At 42.2% G+C, this 23720-nt stretch overlaps 2 protein-coding genes across 9 annotated transcripts in view; both read right to left on the reverse strand.

Annotated features, from left to right (window-relative positions):
• Positions 1–1381: 1381 nt before the first annotated feature.
• On the reverse strand, positions 1382–22228 carry LOC133114375 (immunoglobulin lambda-1 light chain-like). Of its 3 annotated transcripts, none has more exons than XM_061223688.1 (4): positions 22143–22228; positions 11406–11735; positions 2402–2431; positions 1382–1897 (listed from the first exon to the last, which is right to left on the reverse strand). In XM_061223688.1, the coding sequence occupies exons 1-4, from the start codon at positions 22180–22182 to the stop codon at positions 1578–1580; spliced, it is 720 nt and encodes a 239-aa protein (XP_061079672.1). In that variant the 5' UTR covers positions 22183–22228; the 3' UTR covers positions 1382–1577. The 3 variants fall into 3 exon arrangements, with proteins under 3 accessions (XP_061079672.1, XP_061079671.1, XP_061079670.1); XM_061223687.1 differs by lacking the exon at positions 22143–22228 and adding an exon at positions 11815–12008; XM_061223686.1 differs by lacking the exons at positions 11406–11735; positions 22143–22228 and adding exons at positions 8107–8436; positions 8516–8610.
• The window catches only part of LOC133114377 (immunoglobulin lambda-1 light chain-like), an 85412-nt gene continuing 75823 nt past the window's right edge, over positions 14132–23720 (reverse strand). For 2 of the 6 annotated variants that reach the window (XM_061223692.1, XM_061223693.1), the window contains exons 3-4: positions 15215–15244; positions 14132–14633 (exon numbers count right to left, since the gene is read on the reverse strand). In XM_061223692.1, coding sequence (XP_061079676.1) covers positions 14314–14633; positions 15215–15244 — 350 coding nt within the window. In that variant the 3' untranslated portion in view covers positions 14132–14313. Of the gene's footprint in view, positions 14634–15214; positions 15318–16569; positions 16798–19587; positions 19918–19996; positions 20108–21918; positions 22058–23720 lie in introns of those variants that run through there. The other 4 variants (XM_061223690.1, XR_009705552.1, XR_009705551.1 and 1 more) reach the window with 4 other exon arrangements.

Raw genomic sequence — 23720 nt, forward strand, 5'->3', positions numbered from 1 at the left:
AATCACTCTGATTTGCATGCCGCTCTCAAAAAAGATTGCAAATCCAGCAGGTGTGTTTCAGTTTCTGTGGCCGATTCTCTATCACCCTCTGTAGGATAAGTAGGGCTTGCAAGACAAACTACTGCAAATGGCCACCCATCTCGATGCAGCCAACACACAAAGCATGAGCCATCTTAATATTTCAGTTACATTGGTGTGTCACAAGGTTGCTGAGAAGACACAGTAGTGTTGGGTCAGGGATTGAGCAATGTCTAAGGAACTTAGCTTGTATTTCTATGCTGCTCTATTCCTTTCGAGGACATCGGTTTGCACTATTCCTCTGGTGCAAACCGATGTGCCATAGACACTGGCATTTATCAACTATGCTGTTTGAAAGTGTCACTCTCTGGTATATACAGTACCAGACAAAAGTTTGGACACACCTTGCACTTTTCTGAGTTTTCTAATTGATGACAGAGGAAAAACATCAAACAACTCGCATTTGCTTCACAAACCTTTATAACAGTGTCTTTTCATACAGTTTGGTTTCACCATTTAGTAATTGCAGCACTTTTTATACTGTACGTAGCCCCCCATTTCAGTGTTGGAGACAAATTAACATAATGACATAAAATAGTCCTATTGCATGCCATGACTTCCTGAACATGGACATTCCTGGACTTTATTACACCTACTTATTCATGTGATTATCTAATCACGCCAATTGTGTGGCAGCAGTGCAGTGCATACAATCATGTAGATATGGGTCAGGAGCTTCAGTTAATGTTCACATCAACCATCAGAATGGGGAAGATTTGATCTAAGTGACTTTGACCGTGGAATGATTGTTGGTGGCAGACAGTCTGGTTAGAGTATCTCAGAAACTGCTAATCTCATGGGATTTTCATACACACTAGTCTCTAGAGTTTGCAAAGAATGGTGCAAAAAGCAAACAAAACAAAAAATCCAATATGCAGCAGTTCTGCAGACAGAAATGGCTAGTTAATGAGATATGTCAGAGGAGAATGGCCAGACTGGTCAAAGCTGGAAGGTCACAGTTACGCAAATAACCATACATTACAACATTGGTATTCAGAAGAGCATCTCTGAACACAGAATGCATCTTTGAGTGGATCTAAAGTACTGATTATATATATATATATATATATATATATATATATATATATATATATATACGTATAGGCGGCATAGATGGTACAGTGGGTAGCACTGCCATCCTGGGTTCGAATCCCAGTCGGCCGGGGCCTCTCTGTGTGGAGTTTGCATGTTCTCCCTGTGTTCGCGTGGGTGTCCTCCGGGTACTCCGGTTTCCTCCCACAGTCCAAAGACTGTCCATATATATATATAGGCTACTATAGGCAACGTACACACAGAGACAGCATTTTAATACATGCATTTTATTTCATTTCAAGCACACACAAACAAACGCATGCAATAACGTACATTTAATCTCGAAAGTGTATTGACGTTATTTTAAAAATAATTCACTCACATTTATTAAGGCAACACAACATATGGCGAGACTAACGTCAGCCTTGCAGATACAAATCGAGATCAAAAACGTCAAAGCACAAAGTTTACTCACTACAATCCGAATCTTGGATTATTTTCTCCGAGGTTTTAGACCCCACCGATACTTTACAGGCAAAGACGCGGCCACTAATCCATTCGGAGGTCTTGATGGTTAAGAAGCTGCTCAAACCGAAGTTTTTGTCCGATTTCTGTTCGGCGGCGCTGGTAAAAACACCGCCAGTAACGGCTTTCCCCCCCGATGTCCAGCTGACATCTGCGAACCCAATGGACATCTGCGCCAGGCACACCAGGGTGGCTTTGTCTGTCTTCAGCTCCTCGCTGGACGGAGGCAGGAGAGAGAGTGTAGGCGCAGCAAGAGAAGAGTCTGCAAAAACGGAATACATTCAGTAAATAAACAAATTCCCAGTCCCATTTTGGAAATAAACAAATCATTTTGGCCTCATCATGGGTGCTATATCAGAATGCTAAAATAAAATATTCACTACAAACTATTGCAAACAGCATGTAATCATTAGGTTTCAACATCAATGCTAAGGTACATCTGTAAAATGCAGTTGGCAAAATAACAAATAGTCCTTTTTATGTAAAGATTATTAATTGAGATATCTTGATTTGATAAAAACCAATCTGCATGAATATTCTAAATATTGGGAAACTAAACCCTGGAGAAAAAACACCAAGAGACGCAAGTAATTTTCTTCTGTGAGGAACATGCGTCTCTAAATGAACAGCTACGGCAAGCACAAACCACCATTTCATAACTTAAAAACATTAAGCACCACCAACATGTGTCTGACAAAACTACACAAAAACCAAAAAAGGCGCACAAAGAACAACAGAGAAAATTAAGAATTAAAAAGAGACTTACCAGTGACAATCAGTTTAGTGCCTTGGCCGAATACCACAGTGATACAGATGATGCACACCCCCGTACAAAAACCTCAGCTCAGTTTGTGCACAGCAAGAGGGAACTGAAACACATCATGGATACAGCTCTGAACTGAAATCCTCAACAGAACACTCTCAGAGTCTTTTGAGAATTTAGATCAATATGCAGTACTCCATGGTTCAGAAATAATCTGATACAATTTGGAGTTGTCACCGTGAACAGGTTTTAAGACCAATATGAGGACCCAGCAAGAAGATTCTCCATGAAAAGTTATACCAGAGTCCCGTTTTCAAGTGTATCTCTGTACAGATTATTTTGTATAGTATGTCATTAAATTGTAATGATGAGCGGGTCACACAGTCATGAGACATGAGAACCACAGTAGTGCCAATAACAGTCAAGGGACTGACTATGAGGCTGAGAAATAAGAAAAGAAAAACAGGCAGCTGTCATTAAAGATCCCATGACACCCAGATGCTAAATCACAAAGAGTAGGGAGTTCCATTCCTTTCCCTGGCCATCTTCCCTGGTCTTTCCAAAATGAATTTGTGACATGCAACCTATAGAAAGGGAGAATATGATTTGACACAAAGAGGTACCAGGAGCTTAAAATAAGTGCTGGTATGCTAGAAACTTGCCTTCCTCCAAAAAGCAAAGCTGTGATCCAGTGAGTACTGGCCCACTTCAAGCACTGGTGGTGGCCCCCTCAGACACAAGAGTGCACATGGCTTTTACATTACATTACTGGCATTTGGCATCTTATCCAGAGCGACATACAGTTGATTAGACTTAGCAGGAGACAATCCTCCCCTGGAGCAATGCAGGGCTAAGGGCCTTGCTCAACGGCCCAATGGCTGTGCGCATCTTATTGTGGCTACACTGGGATAAGAACCACCAACCTTGTGTGTCCCAGTCATGTTCCTTAACCACTGCTCTACAGGCCGCCCCCTACACTTCTACACTTTTGTGGAGACATCAGCTGATTGGATAAAAATTAATGCACCACCTTAAAGGTTTTCTTGGTTGTGAAATGAATGCTGTGCTGCCGAAATAATACGAATGTAATAATGGGAGGAAGAATCTTGAGCTTGTAAGCCAGTCATAAGTAACATTTGGTCTCATGCGCTGGTCAGCATGCTGACTTCCCCCTCCTGGAGCATACATTGTTAGTCCCCACAGTTGGCACACATGCCTGTGGGGGAGAGCTAGAGAAGGATTCTTAGAGGCACCTTCTTGGGCCCTGGGGGCCCCCCTTTCTCATGTGTTTCATGATAATCCCAGGTCAGAATATAGTGATGTTTGGTGTTATTCTGATTGGTTCAGTGCGACTTGTGTAATGGTCTAGTTTTTGTAACAGTCTACCGTTGATATCATAACCATTCAGGAGCCGAGGGGAAACTGGGCAAAAGCTGTCTCTGTAGAAGCCATGTGTTTGAGCCCCCTGTCTGGTGGGCCTGGCTGTAAATTATAGATGGGTGACTCACTTTTAGGGTCAAGAACTAAGGCCGGGATTTCGGAGATAAGGAGAAGAAACCAAACAGTCTGGGGTGTCTCCTTTCCTTTCATTCACCCAAATCAGGTTTATCCAAAAGGTATATTACCATGAGAGGCACAAATACATATTTACAGCATAATGCAGTTATCATGAAAGCATTCATAGATATGATGGGGCAGCCTGTAGCATAGTGGTTAAGGTCAGGAAGGGCTGCCATTTGTGAGGGGCCTGAGAGCTGGGGTTTCAATGTTGTTTAGACTACCTGTTGGGGAGTTAAGATGTATGAGTGGTCCAAGGCCAGTTGGGTCATGGGAAAAGAATCCTCCCGAACATTGGTGACCTCCCTGTGACCCCATACCTGGTCACTTCCAAGGGGGAAGACTCCGGACAATGCCACAGTGCCCTCATTTGGGCACTGCTGCCATTACACCGGTGACTGCTCTCTTGGATTAAATATTCAAAACTGCTATTAAGATAGTAAATAGACCTGGTAACACCTTGAAAACATTGCCCATGTGATCCTTGTATTATTGCATTCAGTCTTATGTAATGGTAACAGGAATTGCATGTAAAATGAATAATCAGGAGGGAAGTTTCATGATAACTGCAACATAATAAACCATAAGGGTAATCTGTTTGGTATGGATGTGATCTGATAAAATCAAGGAATCGGATGAGATACATTTCATACCAAATGGAATTTAATAAACTATAGTTTCAGTATCCCAAGGGAAAACCTACACGTCCTCTCTTGGTAATCATCTCATTTTCCCTACTCAACAACCCCCAACGGTGGGGGTCTAAATTCCAGATTTGACCACCCCTCCAGGTTGATTTATGGCACTGCCGCCTGGTTCCAATCGTATGATTTGGCATAAAAGCAAGGGAGACAGACCAATCTGGGAAGATCGTATTCGACTTCCCACACAGCATATTGTACGTGTATGTAAGTATCAGGAAGATTGTATTCGACTTTCCACACGGCATATTCTATACTCTGTGTTTGTGTGTAGTCCAAGCAGGCTAGGTATGATTATTTACTCTATTTTTATTCTTAATTTGTGTATTTTGTACTTGAATGTGATATTATAAAGCTAATAACCTACCTGTCTGCGAATAAACTATTTTGTTTGTAACTTGCGTGATCTCCATGACTCTAATTCATCTTGTACCTTTTCAGCCTAAATTACAACTGAATACTCAGGGGGAAATGGTGGCCAAAGACCAACCGATCTGCGGGGCAGTACACCTGTGGTAGTTCAAAGCTGTGAGGCGAGCAATTTCTGTCCCTTAAAGGGTGGGGTGACGCATGGCTCTTGTGATTTGGTGCGAAGGGAACCCATGGGCATTACGGCGCTGGTTCCTGCCAAATTAGCTCTAAGGAGCCCAGATAATGCTACGCCGACCTGGGCTCGCAACTATCATGGCAGGTTTGCATGTATTGTGTTGACTGGACCCTCAGCCTCTGAGTTCTCCACCAAACTGAGATTTCAGCAGTAATGCTAATCCCGGGAGCATATATTGAGTAATGGTGGCGCAGGTACAAGTCGAATGTAATCACTCCCGAGGTCCGCGTAAGTTGCAAACCCAAATTTCTAAATTATATTTTAAATGGAGTCAGATAAATTAGTAAAACTATAGTAACCACTAAGCATACAATATGGCCCCGTTTGAGAACGGAGAATATTAAGAATTGTACTGATCCGTTTCTGGCCAGCTATAAGCGGGATATGGAGCAGGTCAATCCATATCCGACCCGTGGCAACGGACCCAGTATATTCTCAAACATAATTATGCTCTGTTCTTGTACGGAGGATAATAATTAACCCAACTAATGTTCTCCCAGCAACGCCAGAAGGACAAGCACGCAAAACCCCCTTCGGCCCCCGCTAAATTCCATCATTGGGTTAGCGTGGGGTTTTACAAGCTGCTGTGATTGGCTGAGTTCAGAGGCTCCTCCCTCCCCATCTCCCTGACAGGCCCCTTATATCTGGGGCCTACAGCCTCTCCTCTCCTCACACTCCAACCTGCTCATCTCTCAGCTGGACAGTAAGGGCCGTTCACACCACACACTGACAACATGCTGGAGACACTCTGCACTCTCATCGCTGTGCTCTCATGTAAGAAACGTATTTTAGAATTTAAATGTAACTTCCATGTTTCTTATATTAGCTTCTTACTGAAATTTAAAATTTTGTTCATACAGTATGATAATCATGTAGAAACATGAACAGGTTCATGAATCATGAACTTATTTCCCAGGTGTGAGTGGAGTAACAGTGGTGACACAGAAGCCTCCTGTTCTGACAGTGAGTAAAGGAGATACGGCCACTATGGACTGTAACCTGGGGACTGTGACTGGTCAGACTGCTCGGTGGTACAAGCAGGTTCCAGGTGGAGTTCCTCAGTTTGTGCTGTATTACCACATCACTCACAGCTCTCCCACATATGGAGCTGGATTCTCCTCCAGTCACTTCTCTTCTAAATGTCAGACTGAATCTGACTGCCAGTTAATAATTAATAATGTGGAGGCAGGAGACTCAGCAGTGTATTACTGTAACACATGGGACAGCTCTGTGATTGAGTATGTATCACAGTGATTCACACCATGACAAAAACCTCTGAGCTTCACTTCTGCTTTAAAGCTTCTACATAAATGAGTGGAAGCTCAGAGCAGAATGTGATATTCACTCAAACTGAACTCGGATCTCTCAGCCGTGTTGGTAAAAGTATTACTAAATGACTGTCCTATGTCTGAAGCCTTGCATTACTGCATCTTTGAAGAAATCTTGCACTTCCAAAATCATTGGTCATGAAATACTACAGGAACATTTATTTAGATCACCAGCTCAAACGTACAAACTGAGGGGGGCATGCAAAAAATAAGAAAAGGATGGTGAGGAAATATTACATCCCATGATAATATGCAAGTAATTGGTGAAAATAAATATATTGATACGAAAACATTCATGATCTAAATTTGGAATGTTGATACAGTAATCAGTTTACATTGAACTATGTATTAGGAGTAATGTTACAGTTTCTAATCATTTTGAGAAGTTGGATTCACTGATAGATGCATTGTAATGAATGAAAAAGGTGTTTTGAATTCCATTTTTACTTTTGTGTCTATTATTGAAAAATGACCGCAAGGTCAAAGAATTGTAAATAAACAGAAAATGAACTCACTCAAAAGACGTGCAGGGCAGTTTGCTCTGCTGCAAACTGAAATGGAGGAAAAACAATTCCCAACATAAGCGAACAAGGAAAATAACTCCCTAAAGGAACTCCGAGCCGGCACCAGAAAATGGGTGACTGCTACACTTGAATGTATAGCCTGATTGTTTGCATATGAATGGAGTGTTTTAAAAGAAAAAATAAATTTGTTAACCAATAAAACATACAGATAAAGGAAGTATGAGTGTGGAATCCACCCTTTGCAGCCTTAAGTTCTGGTTCAGCACAGGAGAAGGCAGCTTATTTTAAGCAGCGAATAAAAAAATATGAATGGAAACAAAGTACAAAAGAAAATAGCACAAATGAAAAGAATGTGCAAGTATTCAAAATGTAATAAAGGTTTGGGCCTTGTGAACATTCTATGATGTTTTTGTATCCCCTTTGAATGAAAAGTGACTGAGAGGTAAACTGTGGTTTAGTGACTCAGCCTTGATGATTGTACAAGTTTACTCACATAAGTTCAGTTTGAAGTGATACAGACTGAGCGATTTATATATAAAAATCAAGCAGGGAATTGGGGAACTGGTGGCACACCAGTAAGTAGACTAGATTAGTGATATGGATATAGTTGCAGGAATTTATTTGAAAGTTTACTGTGAAATTTGAAATTTGAAATGCCCTATTGAGCTATTTGGGCTTTTAAATCTGATGTTAAAACTATCTCACACCCCAAATGCTACAGATGTATTTTCTCCAATGAGCTAACATATGACCAACAACCTGACAAAAATCCTTATGAAAGCCATGACTTTAGATTTCTATCAAAACCAATACAGACTACACAGTAAGCATTCAGGATGATTTAGGCTTGGTTCTGAGCTTTGACTTGTCTAAGCGATCCTAGTTCAGCTTGAGTGAATTCACATTCTGCTCTGAGCTTGAACTACTTCATGAAGAAGCTTGAAAGCAGAAGTGAAGCTCAGAGGTTTTTGTCATGGTGTGAATCACTGTGATACGTTCTCTTTAGCTGTGCTGTCCCATGTATGACAGTAATACACTGCTGAGTCTCCTGCCTCCACATTTTTAATGATCAATCTATAATCAGATTTACTCTGATGATTGCATGAGAAACGGGTGGAGGAGAAACCAGCTCCATAGAAGGGAGAGCTGTCACCATGGTAGAAAAACATCACATACTGAGGAACTCCACCTGGAACCTGCTTGTACCAACGAGCACCACTATCAGTCACAGTCCCCAGGTTACAGTCCATAGTGGCCGTATTTCCTTTACTCACTGTCAGAACAGGAGGCTTCTGTGTCACCACTGTCACTCCACTCACACCTGGGAAATAAGAAGCTCACATAAGAAACATTTAAGTGGCATTAGAATTTTAGAATAAAGATGAATATAAGTTTCTTACATGAGAGTACAGCGATGAGAGTGCAGAGTGTCCCCAGCATGTTGTCAGTGTGTGGTGTGAACGGCCCTTACTGTCCAGCTGAGAGATGAGCAGGTTGGAGTGTGAGGAGAGGAGAGGCTGCAGGCCCCAGATATAAGGGGCCGGTCAGGGAGATGGGGAGGGAGGAGCCTCTGCACTCAGCTAAGAAATTATTTTATGGAACAAAAATATGTTTTCCTGTTTTTGTGTTTCTCATGGCAAAGTGGTTTTGAGTTGCATAAGCAAGAACGCATTTAATCCAGTTATTTTATGTGAGTTTAAAGCTGGTTAACTTTTTTTATATTCACTTTCATCTCTGCCAGTCTGCATTTTTTCTTCAACATCTTCATCATGTCATAATGAATCATCACATTACAGAGGAGGACAATTACCTTTGTGGAGAATAATTCAATGTTATTGAAGCTGCTAACTGGTGGTAGTAGTGTAGGATGGCGATTAAGCAACTTTAAACTCTTAGACTGGATTCCAATACTTAGTGGGGACCTGAATTGCTTCAATTAAATATATCCAGCTATACAACTGATTCCATGTAAAGTGTATGTGAGCTGTGTAAGTCACACTGCATAAACGTGTCTACTAAATGCCTAAAATGTTATGGAATGCCATTAATCAAAAATCCAATTCAAGTAAAGATGTTACTCATTGTCCTGTAGAGAATTCTCCTCATAGACGCTAAACATATTTTCCATTGTGCTTTCTCCCTGCAGCTGAACCAGCTCTAATATTTCAACCTCACATGAAATAAAAAAATATATATATTAAGTGGATATTCATATAATTCATGAAAACATTGAAGAACTTAAAATTTGCATCTTAATGCTATCCTTGGAAGATGGGTGTTTATGTTTTCCCTTGGCGAATATATAGCATGCATATACAGCAGAGAAGCACTGAATGGGCTGACGGGTTGGACCAAGTTGGATCCAGTGAACAGGACTGTTACAGCAGATGCGTATACACTCAGTGAGCACCTTTTTTTAGGTATTTATTATGGTTGGCATTTATATAGCGCCTTTATCCAAAGCGCTGTACAATTGATGCTTCTCATTCACCCATTCATACACACACTCACGCACCGACGGCGATTAGCTGCCATGCAAGGCACCGACCAGCTTGTCAGGAGCATTTGGGGGTTAGGTGTCTTGCTCAGGGACACTTCGACACAGCCCAGGCGGGGGATTGAACCGGCAACCCTCCGACTGCCAGACGACTGCTCTTACTGCCTGAGCCATGTCGATTAGACTTATTAGACTTATTCTTTAGACTTATTGGTCTTCTGCTGCTGTAGCCTATCAAAGAGGTTTTACACATTGTGTATTCAGAGATGCTCATCTGCACACCACTGTTGCAATGTGAGGTAATTTACTGTCACCTTCCTGTCAGCTTCGCCCAGTCAGGCCCTTCTCTTCTGACCTCTCTCATTAACAACATGTTTTTGCCTGCAGAACTGCTGCTCACTGGAGGTTTTTTGTTTTTCACACCATTCTCTGCAAACTCTGGAGACAATTGTGCGTGAAAATCCCAGGAGATCAGCAGTTTCTGAGATTGTCAAACCACCTTGTCTGGCACCAACAATTATAACACAGTCAAAGTCACTCAGATCACATTTCTTCCCCATTCTGACAATTGGTCTGAACAACAGATTAACTTTTTGATTATGTCTGCATGCTTTTCTGCATTTATTTGCTGCCACGTGATTGGCTGATTCAATATTTGCATTCAAAAGTTGGTGTACAGGTCTACCTAATAAATTGCTCACTGAGTGTACATTGGTTCCATGTCAAAAAATTACATTTGGTAAATGTAAATGTTATTTAATATAATTAAAGAAATGCCCAATTTAATAAAAGACAAGATAATCATCATCTTACAGAGGACTAGCATCATGGAAAAAGATTTTCAGTAAAACTGTGATTTGTCTGTACAGCTGAAATGGCTCCTTATGACTGTTCAGATTAAGCTGATGAAATTATTAATTTTGGCTTTTAAAAATGTGCAGTTAGGGAGGAGGTGGGGCTTGTCTAGTAGAAAGGGAATCTCCACCCACAGGTGATGACTCGTTCACTCTGTAAATAAAGCTGTTCATGGCAGTGGGTACTGCTCTGTTTTGGCTGTGTAATGTGGAGTCTCCTAAGTAAGGCTTTGCAGACGTCTGTAGTACAGACATTCCAGAGCACCAGAGTCCCTCACTTCCTCCATGTGTGAATGCTGATGGACGCTGTGTGACTCCTGGTGTGGGAGGGTCAGGGGGAGGGGACACAATCCTACAGGACTCTTCCTCTTCTCCTCTGACTCCAGTCTCTGTCTGAAGATGGAGGAGCAGCATTCCTCTAAGAGGCCGTACATCCACACTGCTCAGAGTTAGAGTGCTGTATAGGGCGGCCTGTAGCGTAGTGGTTAAGGTACATGATAGGGACCCGCAAGGGCCCTTGAGCAAGGCCCTTAACCCTGCATTGCTCCAAGGGAGGATTGTCTCCTGCTTAGTCTAATCAACTGCACGTCACTCTGGATAAGAGCGTCTGCCAAATGCCATTAATGTAATGTAATGTAATGTATCAGTTTCTTTAAATTAGCAGCATATTCGGGCTCTGTGATAGAGATGTGTGGATTCCTTTGCCATTAAGTCCATCACTGGTGTCCATGTACATGGCAAAACCAGCAGGTGCCTGTCCAGTAAAGGTCTCTGGCTCCTGTGATCTGGGACTTGTGCAGTTACTGACATGGTTGAGGACTCATGGTTCAGTTCGAGTGAATTCACATCCTGCTCCGAGTGTGAAGTTCTCCTCTTTTTGAAGAAGCTTTAAAGCAGAAGTGAAGCTCAGAGGTTTTTGTCATGGTGTGAATCACTGTGATACCCACTCTTTAGCAGAGTCATCCAATGTGCTACAGTAATACACTGCTGAGTCTCCTGCCTCTGATTTATTAATTATCAATCTATAATCAGATTTAGTCTGATGATTGGATGTGAAACGGGTGGAGGAGAATCCAGCTCCATATTCAGGAGAGCTCCAAGTGTGGTAGAAACGCAGCACAAACTGAGGAATTCCCCCTGGAACCTGCTTGTACCAGCGAGCAGCACTAGTAGTCACAGTCCCCAGGTTACAGTCCATAGTGGCCGTATCTCCTTTACTCACTGTCAGAACAGGAGGCTTCTGTGTCACCACTGTCACTCCACTCACACCTGGGAAATAAGAAACTCGCATAAGAAACATTTAAGTTGAATTAAGATTTTAGAAAAAAGATGAATATAAGTTTCTTACATGAGAGCACAGTGATGAGAGTGCAGAGTGTCCCCAGCATGTTGTCAGTGTGTGGTGTGAACGGCCCTTACTGTCCAGCTGAGAGATGAGCAGGTTGGAGTGTGAGGAGAGGAGAGACTGCAGGCCCCAGATATAAGGGGCCGGTCTGGGAGATGGAGAGGGAGGAGCCTTTGCACTAACCCAATCACAGCAGAAATCTTTACCAGAATTTCATAGCCCAGAGAACATTTTAGACTGTGAATCAGTTCTCCATGAGCTAATCCCTCCCCAGACGTGTAACAGGTGTGTGTGCACTGTCCGTCCTCTCTGCTCTCTGTCCCACAAGTTTTAAAAGGAGCTCAGGGACTGATGTTAATGATACCCTCCCACTCACAATGGAGACATGGAGAGCACACAGGGCTGACCTTAATCACCTCAGCAGCACAACAGGCCTACAAAATGATCTGAAAGAAATAATTTATAATACTCAATGATATCCCATTCAGTGTCGCTTTGGTTAGGGTTTTTCAAACGTTGCCGAAACGGAATATGAAAAAATTAAAGAACATTGTTTATGCTGGTCTCCCTTTTCTATCAAAGTCACTCTAAGACAGAGCATTGCCATTCATTTCTTTCAAGATATTAAAATGATACAGAAGCTTTTGATGCAGTCTGCTTCAGCCCTCCTCACACCTGCAGGTCAATAAGCAGACATGGGGCTGTGATTCTGAGTTCTGAAAGGAGCTGAAATCACTCCCTCATTTGCATGCCGCTATAAATAGTGTGTGCAAATCCTGCAGGTGTGTCTCCGTTTCAGTTGCGGGACTGTCTCTCCATCGCCCTCTGCTGGATAAACATGGCTGTACCTGTAGCAGCAGCTGATTCAAGCAGCCCCTTCCACCGCCATCACACGCTGTTATCCTAACAATACCAAAGCACATCATAGCAATGTTACATTTTTTACATTTACATTTTAGTCATTTGGCAGATGCTTTTAATCCAAAGCGATTTACAAGTGCATAGGTTCTACCATAAGTCAGAGCATCACATCCAGAAACTAGCAAAATACACAGGAAATGCTGTTCTAAACATAGTTGTCATCAGACGTGCTATTTATTTATTTATTTTTTATTTTTTTTGGGGGGCGGGGGTGGGGTTGGACAAGGATAGGGATATCAGAAAGGAGGGGCAGGGGAAATCAGGAGGGAGGACTAAGGTAGAGTTTGAAAAGGTGGGTTTTGAGTCTGCGTCGAAATAGGGGGAGCGATTCTGCTGTTCTGACAGTGGTAGGCAAGTCATTCCACCACTGAGGAACCAGAACGGAAAACAGGCGTGAACGTGCAGCTCGACCGCCAGGTGCACGTAGAGAGGGAACCGTAAGTCAACCAGAGCTGGCAGACCGGAGTGGTCTAGCTGGGGAGTAGGGAGTGATCAGGGATTGTATGTAAGGTGGGGCAGTCCCCTTAGCAGCCTGAAATGCCAACACTAGGGCCTTGAAACGGATGCGTGCGGCAATAGGAAGCCAGTGGAGGCCAATGAGAAGCGGAGTGACATGAGCCGACCTGGGCTGACTGGTGATCAGGCGGGCTGCAGCATTCTGGACCAGCTGGAGGGGCTTGATGGCACATGCTGGGAGACCGGCTAGGAGGGAGTTGCAGTAATCCAGGCGGGAAATGACGAGCGCCTGGACTAGGAGCTGGGTGGCTTTCTCAGTCAGGAGATGACGGATACGGCGTATATTATACAGAAAGAACCCGCAGGTTCTGGCAGTGGAGGATACTTGTGGAGCCAGGGTGAGGCAGTTATCAAGAGTCACCCCAAGATTCTTTGCCGTACGGGAGGAAGAAACTACAAAGTCCTCAACAGTCAAGAGCTAGAGAGACAGAGGAATGGAAAGATGATAAGAGGGCATGGAGGAAGCCATATCACTGGGGAGACAGGACCTTTTCCATTTTCTCTCCGCCGCCCGCAATGTTACCAGCACTAATCTGCCACCTTCTGTGTACAAGTAAAATTGCGCAAGGTCTTGAAGACTCATTTCTGACAGGTCCTTATTCTTTCTGGTAGATTTCCTAACAGGAAATCGATATTTGTGTATTAGGATGTTTGGTTTGGCTAAGTAAGCAGTGCTTGGCTAGGTAAGCGGTTTGTTCATACATTTGCGTGTTGCGGTATGATGAAAAAAAAGCAAGAAAAAAAAGATGATCAAATAGGCCCTGGTCCTTATCTCTGTTGTGCAGGTAGCAGTTGAAATTGCACTTCCCTCTCGGGTCTTTCAGCGCAGTTATCCCTGGTTATGGGTATGAACTTTGAACTTAAAACACATAAAACATCAGCATTTTAATATGCAATGGTTTTTATTTAATCTCTGAACATTTCAAGCAGACACACAAAAACGCACGGAATTGCCTATATTTAATCTCAAAAGCGGAGGCTATTAATGTACATTCTAAAACAACACAACATGTGACTAACCTTGCTACAACGCGAGATCAAACGTGAGTCTTGAAAGCACAAAGTTTACTCACTGCAATCAGAATGTTTGATTCTTTTCTCTGAGGTTTTAGACCCGGCCGATACTTTACATGTAAAGAAGCAGCCATTAATCCATTCGGAGGTCTTGATGGTTAAGAAGCTGCTCAAACCGAAGTTTTTGTCGGATTTCTGCTCGGCGGCGCTAGTAAAAACATCGCCAGTAACGGCTTCCCCCCCCGATGTCCAGCTGACATCTGCGAAGCCAACAGACATCTGCGCCAGGCACACCAGCGTGGCTTTGCCTGTCTTCAGCTCCTCGCTGGACGGAGGCAGGAGAGAGAGTGTTGGCGCAGCAAGAGAAGAGTCTGCAAAAAAAAAGAATAAATCAAGAAAATTAACAAATTAATTAATTGAACCAGGTCATTCATGTTGGCATTTCAATTTACTCAAGAATATTACTGTAGATTCCATTACTTTCTATCCCAGACTATGTGCCAGAAATGCAATATACTTCTTAACTCATACATAATAAACAAATCATTACAGTCTTATCATGATTGCTATTTAGTAAAATGAGAAAACAATATATTATCTACAATATATAGCAAATGGGATGTAGACATATTAGGTATCAACTTCAATATGAAGTTACAACTGTAAAACACAGCAGGCTCAATACCAAATAGCCGATGTAATTCTACATAAAAACTATTCCTTGAGACATCTTGAATAGATAAAAAGCAGTCTCTTGCATGAGTATGCAAAATATCTCAAAACTAGGTATAACAGAAAAAGATGCATCTCAAGATGAGCAGTTAGGGCAAGAACAAACTGCCAAAAACTACATGAAGCACCACCAACATATGTCTTACGAAGCTACACGGAAAAAACAAAAAAAGGTGCACAAAGAACAACAGAAAAAATAAAGAAATGAAAAGAGACTTACCCGTGAAAATCAGTTTAGTGCCTTGGCCGAATACCACAGTGATACAGATGATGCACACCCCCGTACAAAAACCTCAGCTCAGTTTGTGCACAGCAAGAGGGAACTGAAACACATCATGGATACAACTCTGAACCTTGACAGAACACTCTCAGAGTCTTTTGAGAATTTAGATCAATATGCAGTACTCCATGATTCAGAAATAATCTGATACAATTTGGAATTGTCACTTGTAAGGGTAATTTTCTTAATTGATTCTTAATTGACAATATGCGTTAACAAAGACAATCAGGTGATTACAAATAACCTTTCAGTGATAATCCTTATTACTATTAGACCACTTTCTGAATTAACTGCTTACTATGAATCTTTCTCTGTCTCTCTCCAGCAGACAGACAGCCTTTGACCTTAATGTCTCTGCCTCTCAGCTTGCACATTCTGGTCTTACAGCAAGGTCAACAAGGGGTATTCAGAAGACAAAATACTGATAAATGTTCGTGGCCAGAATTTAGATCAATATGCAGTACTCCATGATTCAGAAATAATCTGATACAATTTGGAATTGTCACTGAAAACAGGTTTTAAGACCAATATGAGGACCCATCTGATTACAAGAAGATTCTCCATGAAAAATCATAACAGAGTCCCCTTTTTTCAAGAGTATCTCTGTACAGATTATTTTGTATAGGATGTCATTAAATTGTAATGATTAGCAGGTCACACAGTCATGAGACATGAGAAGCACAGTAGTGCCAATAACAGTCAAGGGACTGACTATGAGGCTGAGAAATAAGAAAAAAAAAGCTGTCATTAAAGATCCCATGACACCCTATCACAAAGAGTAGGGAGTTCCCTGGGCTTTTCATTCTACTTCAACACATTCCCTTGAACTTGTGACATGCAACCTATAGAAAGGGAGAATATGATTTGACATGAAGAGGAAAAGGTACCAGGAGCTTAAAATAAGTGCTAGGATGCTAGAAACTTGCCTTCCTCCAAAAAGCAAAACTGTGAACCAGTGAGTACTGGCCCACTTCAAGCACTGGTGGTGGCTGAAAAGATTGGAGTCACCCTCACACACAAGAGTGCACATGGCTTTTATATTACATTACTGGCATTTGGCATCTCATCCAGAGCGACATACAGTTGATTAGACTAAGCAGGAGACAATCCTCCCCTGGAGCAATGCAGGGTTAAGGGCCTTGCTCAAGGGCCCAACGGCTGTGCGCATCTTATTGTGGCTACACTGGGATAAGAACCACCATCCTTGCGTGTCCCAGTCATATTCCTTAACCACTACTCGACAGGCCGCCCCTGACACTTCTACACTTTTGGGGAGATATAAATTAATGCACCACCTTAAAAGTTTTCTTGGTTGTGAAATGAAAGCTGTGCTGCTGAAATAATACAAATATAATGATGGTAGAAATAATCCTGAGCTGCTGTGATTGGTTGAGTGCAGAAGCTCCTCCCTCTGCATCTCCCTGGCCGGCCCCTTATATCTGGGGCCTGCAGCCTCTCCTCTCCTCACACTCCAACCTGCTCATCTCTCAGCTGGACAGTAAGGGCCGTTCACACCACACACTGACAACATGCTGGGGACACTCTGCACTCTCATCGCTGTACTCTCATGTAAGAAACTTATATTCATCTTTATTCTAAAATTGTAATGCAACTTAAATGTTTCTTATGTGAGCTTCTTATATCCCAGGTGTGAGTGGAGTGACAGTGGTGACACAGAAGCCTCCTGTTCTGACAGTGAGTAAAGGAGATACGGCCACTATGGACTGTAACCTGGGGACTGTGACTGATAGTGGTGCTCGCTGGTAATAAGCAGGTTCCAGGTGGAGCTCCTCAGTTTGTGTTGTATTACCACCTCTCTCACAGCTCTCCCACATATGGAGCTGGATTCTCCTCCAGTCACTTCTCTTCTAAATGTCAGACTACATCTGACTGTCAGTTATTAATTAATAATGTGGAGGCAGGAGACTCAGCAGTGTATTACTGTAACACATGGGACAGCTCTGTGAGTGACTAAGTATCACAGTGATTCACACCATGACAGTGTGACGTACAGTTGATTAGACTAAGCAGGAGACAATCCTCCCCTGGAGCAATACAAGGTTAAGGGCCTCACTCAAGGGCCCAACGGCTGTGCGGATCTTATTGTGGCTACACCGGGATTAGAACCACTGACCTTGTGTGTGCCACTCATGTACCCTAACCACTATGCTACAGGCCGCCCTGTGATAGAGGATGGTGATGAAATATTACATCCAATCATAATATGCTAAAATGCACCAAGTAATTGGGGTCAATAGATTTATTAATACTAAAGATGATCTAAATATGGAATGTTGCTACAGTTATCAGTTTCCATTGAACTATGTATTAGGAGCAATGTCACAGTGAGTAATCATTTTGAGGAGCTCGATTCACTGATTGATGCGTTGTCATGAATGAAAAGACAGCCGGTTCTTATGCATTGTGTGCATGTCATTTTGAAATAGCATTTTGATTATCTATTTTTAGTTTTCGACAGGTCAAAGAATTGAACAGAAAATGAACTCAAAGAAAAGACAGGACAGGGCCGTCACTGGGGCTCACCGATAGATTTTGCACAAATACCCCCTCAAGCCCTGATGCAGGCAAAATAATGACACAAAACATATCTCAAATTTAACAGCCAGTCAAGCAAACAATTATCAAGAAGCCCTAAAGGATCAGCATTTCTAGCTCAGGGCTTTTCTACCACACAGACCAAAACCAAGAAGATAAGATCAGAGAATCAATCAGGAGGCACGTGACCACGTCGTCACACCCTGATTGGACAAGAAGGGAATGCACCACAGTGCTCTTAATGACCAATTAAGAGCCAGTTTCCACACCCTGAGCTGCAGGTGAATCAAATCACCCTCCAATCAACCCAGTGGAGGTTTGCTCTGCTGCAAACTGAAATTTAGGAAAAAAAATTCCGAACATAAGCGAACAACGAAAATAATTTGCTAAAGAAACTGCTCCAGCACCATGAAACGGGTGACTGCTACACTTTAATGTACAGCCTGATTGTGTGCATATGAATGAAGTGTTTTAAAAGAAAAAATACATGTGTTAACCAATAAAACATACAGATAAAGAAAGTATGACTCTGGAATCCACCCTTTGCAGCCTTAAGTTCTGCACAGGAGAAGGCATCTTATTTTAGGCAGGGAATAAAAAAATATGAATGGAAAAAAAGTACAAAAGAAAATAGCAGAAATGAAAAATGAATGTGCAAGTATGCAAAATGTAATAAAAGTTTGGGACTTGTGAACCTGCTATGATCTTTTTGTATCCCCTGTGAATGAAAAGTGACTGAGAGGTAAACTGCGGTTTAGTGACTGAATGATTATACAAGTTTACTCAAGTAAGTTCAGTTTGAAGTGATAAAGACTGGGCGATTTATATATTAAAAACAAGCAGGGAATTGGGGAACTGGTGGCACACGAGTAAGTAGATTAGGTTTGTGATATGGATATAGTTGCAGGAATTTATTAGAAAGTTTACTGTGAAGTTTGAAATGAAATAGTGAAAAGGATTGGATGTTGAAATTGGAAATATTTGGATTTGATGATTTGTGAAAGGGTTAGTTTTTCGTGCTGGTTGGGCTTTTAAATCTGTTGTTAAAACTATCCCACACCCCAAATGCTACAGATGTATTTTCTCAAGACACGTCTCCAAATGAGGTAACATATGACCAACAACCTGACAAAAATCCTTACTAAAGCTGTATGGATCCCCGTAATATGTAGTGGCATAGAGTCTTGACTGCTGGTGAAATTACCGTTTATTTTCTTCCTTTAGCACAGTAAATCGTAAAAACACCACCGTAAGAGCTTGTGCCTCATTACGGGTCCATAAACTGACAAACTGCTTGACTTTATGCATGTGGGTACTGTCTTTGACGAGAGCTAACGCTTAACTTTTAATTCCGATATCAAGCTGGGGCACAAATCTTGCGATACCCTTTTTAAAATAAAAGTACCCTTTTCCATAGAAGTCAGTAGCTGGCATAAGGCCTGTACTTACAGGTAATCTTTTATGCAGATATCAAAATAGTAATCTGGCAAATTAACCTTAACCTATTAACCTAAAATAATAAACCTTAAGGGGGTTATTTACAAAAGCCATGACTTTAGATTTCTATCAAAACCAATACAAACTACACAGTAAGCATTCAGGATGATTTAGGCTTGGTTCTGAGATCTGACTTGGTTAAGAGACCCTAGTTCAGCTTGAGTGAATTCACATTCTGCTCTGAGCTTGAACTACTTTATGAAGAAGCTTGAAAGCAGAAGTGAAGCTCAGAGGTTTTTGTCATGGTGTGAATCACTGTGATACCCACTCTTTAGCTGTGGTGTCCCATGTGTTACAGTAATACACTGCTGAGTCTCCTGCCTCCACATTATTAATTATTAACTGACAGTCAGATTTAGTCTGACATTTAGAAGAGAAGTGACTGGAGGAGAATCCAGCTCCATATGTGGGAGAGCTGTCGGTGATGTGGTAATGCAACACAAACTGAGGAACTTCTCCTGGAACCTGCTTGTACCACCAAGCAGCACGATCAGTCACAGTCCCCAGATTACAGTTCATAGTGGCCGTATCTCCTTTACTCACTGTCAGAACAGGAGGCTTCTGTGTCACCACTGTCACTCCACTCACAACTGGGAAATAAGAAGCTCACATAAGAAACATTTAAGTTGCATTACAATTTTAGAATAAAGATGAATATAAGTTTCTTACATGAAAGCACAACGATGAGAGTGCAGAGTGTCCCCAGCATGTTGTCAGTGTGTGGTGTGAACGGCCCTTACTGTCCAGCTGAGAGATGAGCAGGTTGGAGTGTGAGGAGAGGAGAGGCTGCAGGCCCCAGATATAAGGGGCTGGTCAGGGAGATGGGGAGGGAGGAGCCTCTGCACTCAGCCACTAAATGGTTTTGGGGAACACATTTTTGACTGTTTTTGTTTATCACATGACGAAGTGGTTCTAAGTTAGATAGGCAAGAACACATTTAATACAGTTATTTTATGTGGGTTTCAAGCAGGTTAACTTTCTTTTATATTCAGTATCATTGATGCAGTCTGCATTTTTTCTTCAACATGTTCATCATGAAAGAATTAATTACCTCATCCGAAAGGCGGACAATTACCTTTGTGAAGAATAATTAAATGTTTTTGAAGCTGCTTACTGGTGGTGGTAGTGTAGGATGACAATTAAGCAACTTTCAACTCTTAGACAGGATTCACTTACTCAGTGGGAACCTGACATGCTAATGTAAATATATCCAGCTCTATAACTGGATTCCATGTCAAGGGTATGTGAGTTGTATGAGTCACTCTGCATAAACATGTCTGCTAAATACCCCAAAATGCTATATCATGTATTTCGTTTAATCGGACATTTCTTAAATGACAAGTGAATCATTATCTTACAGAGGACTAGCATCATGGAAAAATGAATAGATTTTCAGTAAAACTGTGTTTTGTCTCTACAGCTGAAATGGCTCTCGTAACTGATGAATGATCTATTTGGGCTTTTAAAAATGTGCAGTAAGGGAGGAGGTGGGGCTTGTCTAGTAGGAAGGGAATCTCCACCCACATGTGATGACTCTACTGTGGGACTGATTTGTGAAGGAAGGTGTTTAACTCTAGTCTTTGAGCACCAGCTCACATCATTAGTAGTTCACTCCGTGAATGAAGCTGTTAATGGCAGTGGGTACTGCTCTGTTTTGGCTATTAATGTGGAGTCTCCTAAGTAAGGCTTTGCAGACATCTGTAGTACAGACACTCCAGAGCACCAGAGTCCCTCACTTCCTCCATGTGTGAATGCTGATGGACACTGTGTGACTCCTGGTGTGGGAGGGTCAGGGGTAGGGGACACAATCCTGCAGGATTCTTCCTCTTTTCCTCTGACTACAGTCTCTGTCTGAAGATGGAGGAGCAGCATTCCTCTAAGAGGCCATACATCCACACTGCTCAGAGTTAGAGTGCTGTATAGGGCAGCCTGTAGTGTAGTGGTTAAGGTACATGATAGGGACCCGCAAGGGCCCTCGAGCAAGGCCCTTAACCCTGCATTGCTCCAGGGGAGGATTGTCTCCCGCTTAGTCCAATCAACTGTACGTCGCTCTGGATAAGAGCGTCTGCCAAATGCCATTAATGGAATGGAATGTATGGAATGGAATGTATCAGTTTCTTTAAATCAGCAGCATATTCAGGCTCTGTGATAGAGATGTGTGGATTCCTTTGCCATTACGACCATCACTGGTGTCCATGCAAATGGAAAAACCAGCAGATGCCTGTCCAGTCAAGGTCTCTGGCACCTGTGATCTGGGCCTTGTGCAGTTACTGACATGGTTGAGGACTCCTGGTTCGGCTCGAGTGAATTCACGTCCTGCTCTGAGTGTGAAGTTCTCTTCTTTCTGAAGCAGCTTTAAAGCAGAAGTGAAGCTCAGAGGTTTTTGTCATGGTGAGAATCACTGTGATACCTCCTCTTTAGCTGTGGTGTCCCATGTATGACAAAAATACACTGCTGAGTCTCCTGCCTCCACATTATTAATTATCAATCTATAATCAGATTCACTCTGATGATTGGATGTGAAGCGGGTGGAGGAGAATCCAGCTCCTTATTCAGGAGAGCTCCAAGAGTGGTAGAAACGCAGCACATACTGAGGAACTCCTCCTGGAACCTGCTTACACCAGCGAGCACCACTTTTAGTCACAGTCCCCAGGTTACAGTCCATAGTGGCCGTATCTCCTTCACTCACTGTCAGAACAGGAGGCTTCTGTGTCACCACTGTCACTCCACTCACACCTGGGAAATAAGAAGCTCACATAAGAAACATTTAAGTGGCATTAAAATTTTAGAATAAAGATGAATATAAGTTTCTTACATGAGAGCACAGCGATGAGAGTGCAGAGTGTCCCCAGCATGTTGTCAGTGTGTGGTGTGAACGGCCCTTACTGTCCAGCTGAGAGATGAGCAGGTTGGAGTGTGAGGAGAGGAGAGGCTGCAGGCCCCAGATATAAGGGGCTGGTCAGGGAGATGGGGAGGGAGGAGCCTCTGCACTCAGCCACTAAATGGTTTTGGGGAACACATTTTTGACTGTTTTTGTTTATCACATGACGAAGTGGTTCTAAGTTAGATAGGCAAGAACACATTTAATACAGTTATTTTATGTGGGTTTCAAGCAGGTTAACTTTCTTTTATATTCAGTATCATTGATGCAGTCTGCATTTTTTCTTCAACATGTTCATCATGAAAGAATTAATTACCTCATCCGAAAGGCGGACAATTACCTTTGTGAAGAATAATTAAATGTTTTTGAAGCTGCTTACTGGTGGTGGTAGTGTAGGATGACAATTAATAAATTAATAAAATGAATATAAGTTTCTTACATGAGAGCACAGCGATGAGAGTGCAGAGTGTCCCCAGCATGTTGTCAGTGTGTGGTGTGAACGGCCCTTACTGTCCAGCTGAGAGATGAGCAGGTTGGAGTGTGAGGAGAGGAGAGGCTGCAGGCCCCAGATATAAGGGGCCGGTCAGGGAGATGCAGAGGGAGGAGCCAATCACAGCAGAAATCTTTATCAGAATTTCATAGCCCAGAGAACATTTTAGACTGTGAATCAGTTCTCCATGAGCTAATCCCTCCCCAGACGTGTAGCAGGTGTGTGTGCACTTGTCACGTTTCAGGTCTGTCTCACCATGTTTTATGTTGATTTATGTTTTTTCATGTTGTCTTAGTCACGTAGTGTCTTATCATGTATTATGTTAGTCTAGGTTCGTCATGTTGTTTAGTTTATTTCTTGTTACGATTTATTTTCTTGTCATGTCTAGTTATGTTTTCGTACGATTATATTACCTGGTTATGTTGAGTGATTATCGTCTTAGTTTCGCTTTGTGTTATGTTTCGATGTATGTTTATTGTTACGTTAACTGGTCGTTGTTTTGCATACACTTTTACATGTTTTTCCGCAAACCTTGCGTTCCGCCTTTTCTCTCTCTCTCTCTCTCTCGTTCTGTCCTTCACTCCCCTAATGTTCTATTTGTCTATTTACTAAAACTACTAACGCTAGATCAGGATTGGGTAGAAACTAACAAGACTAATCATGTGTTCATGTTACCTTACGTTTCTCGTGCATGTCATTTACTAATTTACTAATGCTAGGGCAGGATAGGTTTATTACTAACGATTACTAATCTCCTTGTTAAACTTGTCATCCATTGCACCTGTTTTCCATTTCCTTGCTACCCTCTAACTAATTGTCTACACCTGTCTACACCTGCATTTATAGCCCAGTCGCGCAACTGTTCACTGCGAAATTGTCTGCCTCTGTTTTTTCACGCAACTCTTGAGCATTATTTACTGTTTGATTACACGTTACGATCCACGCCTGTTTACTGACCATCGATTATTGATTTCTGTTTTGTGACCTTCGTTTTGTTCTTGACTACGTCCCCGCCTACCGTT

The sequence above is a fragment of the Conger conger genome, chromosome 16 (assembly GCF_963514075.1).
Source record: "Conger conger chromosome 16, fConCon1.1, whole genome shotgun sequence".
In the NCBI taxonomy this organism is placed as follows: Eukaryota; Metazoa; Chordata; class Actinopteri; order Anguilliformes; family Congridae; genus Conger; species Conger conger.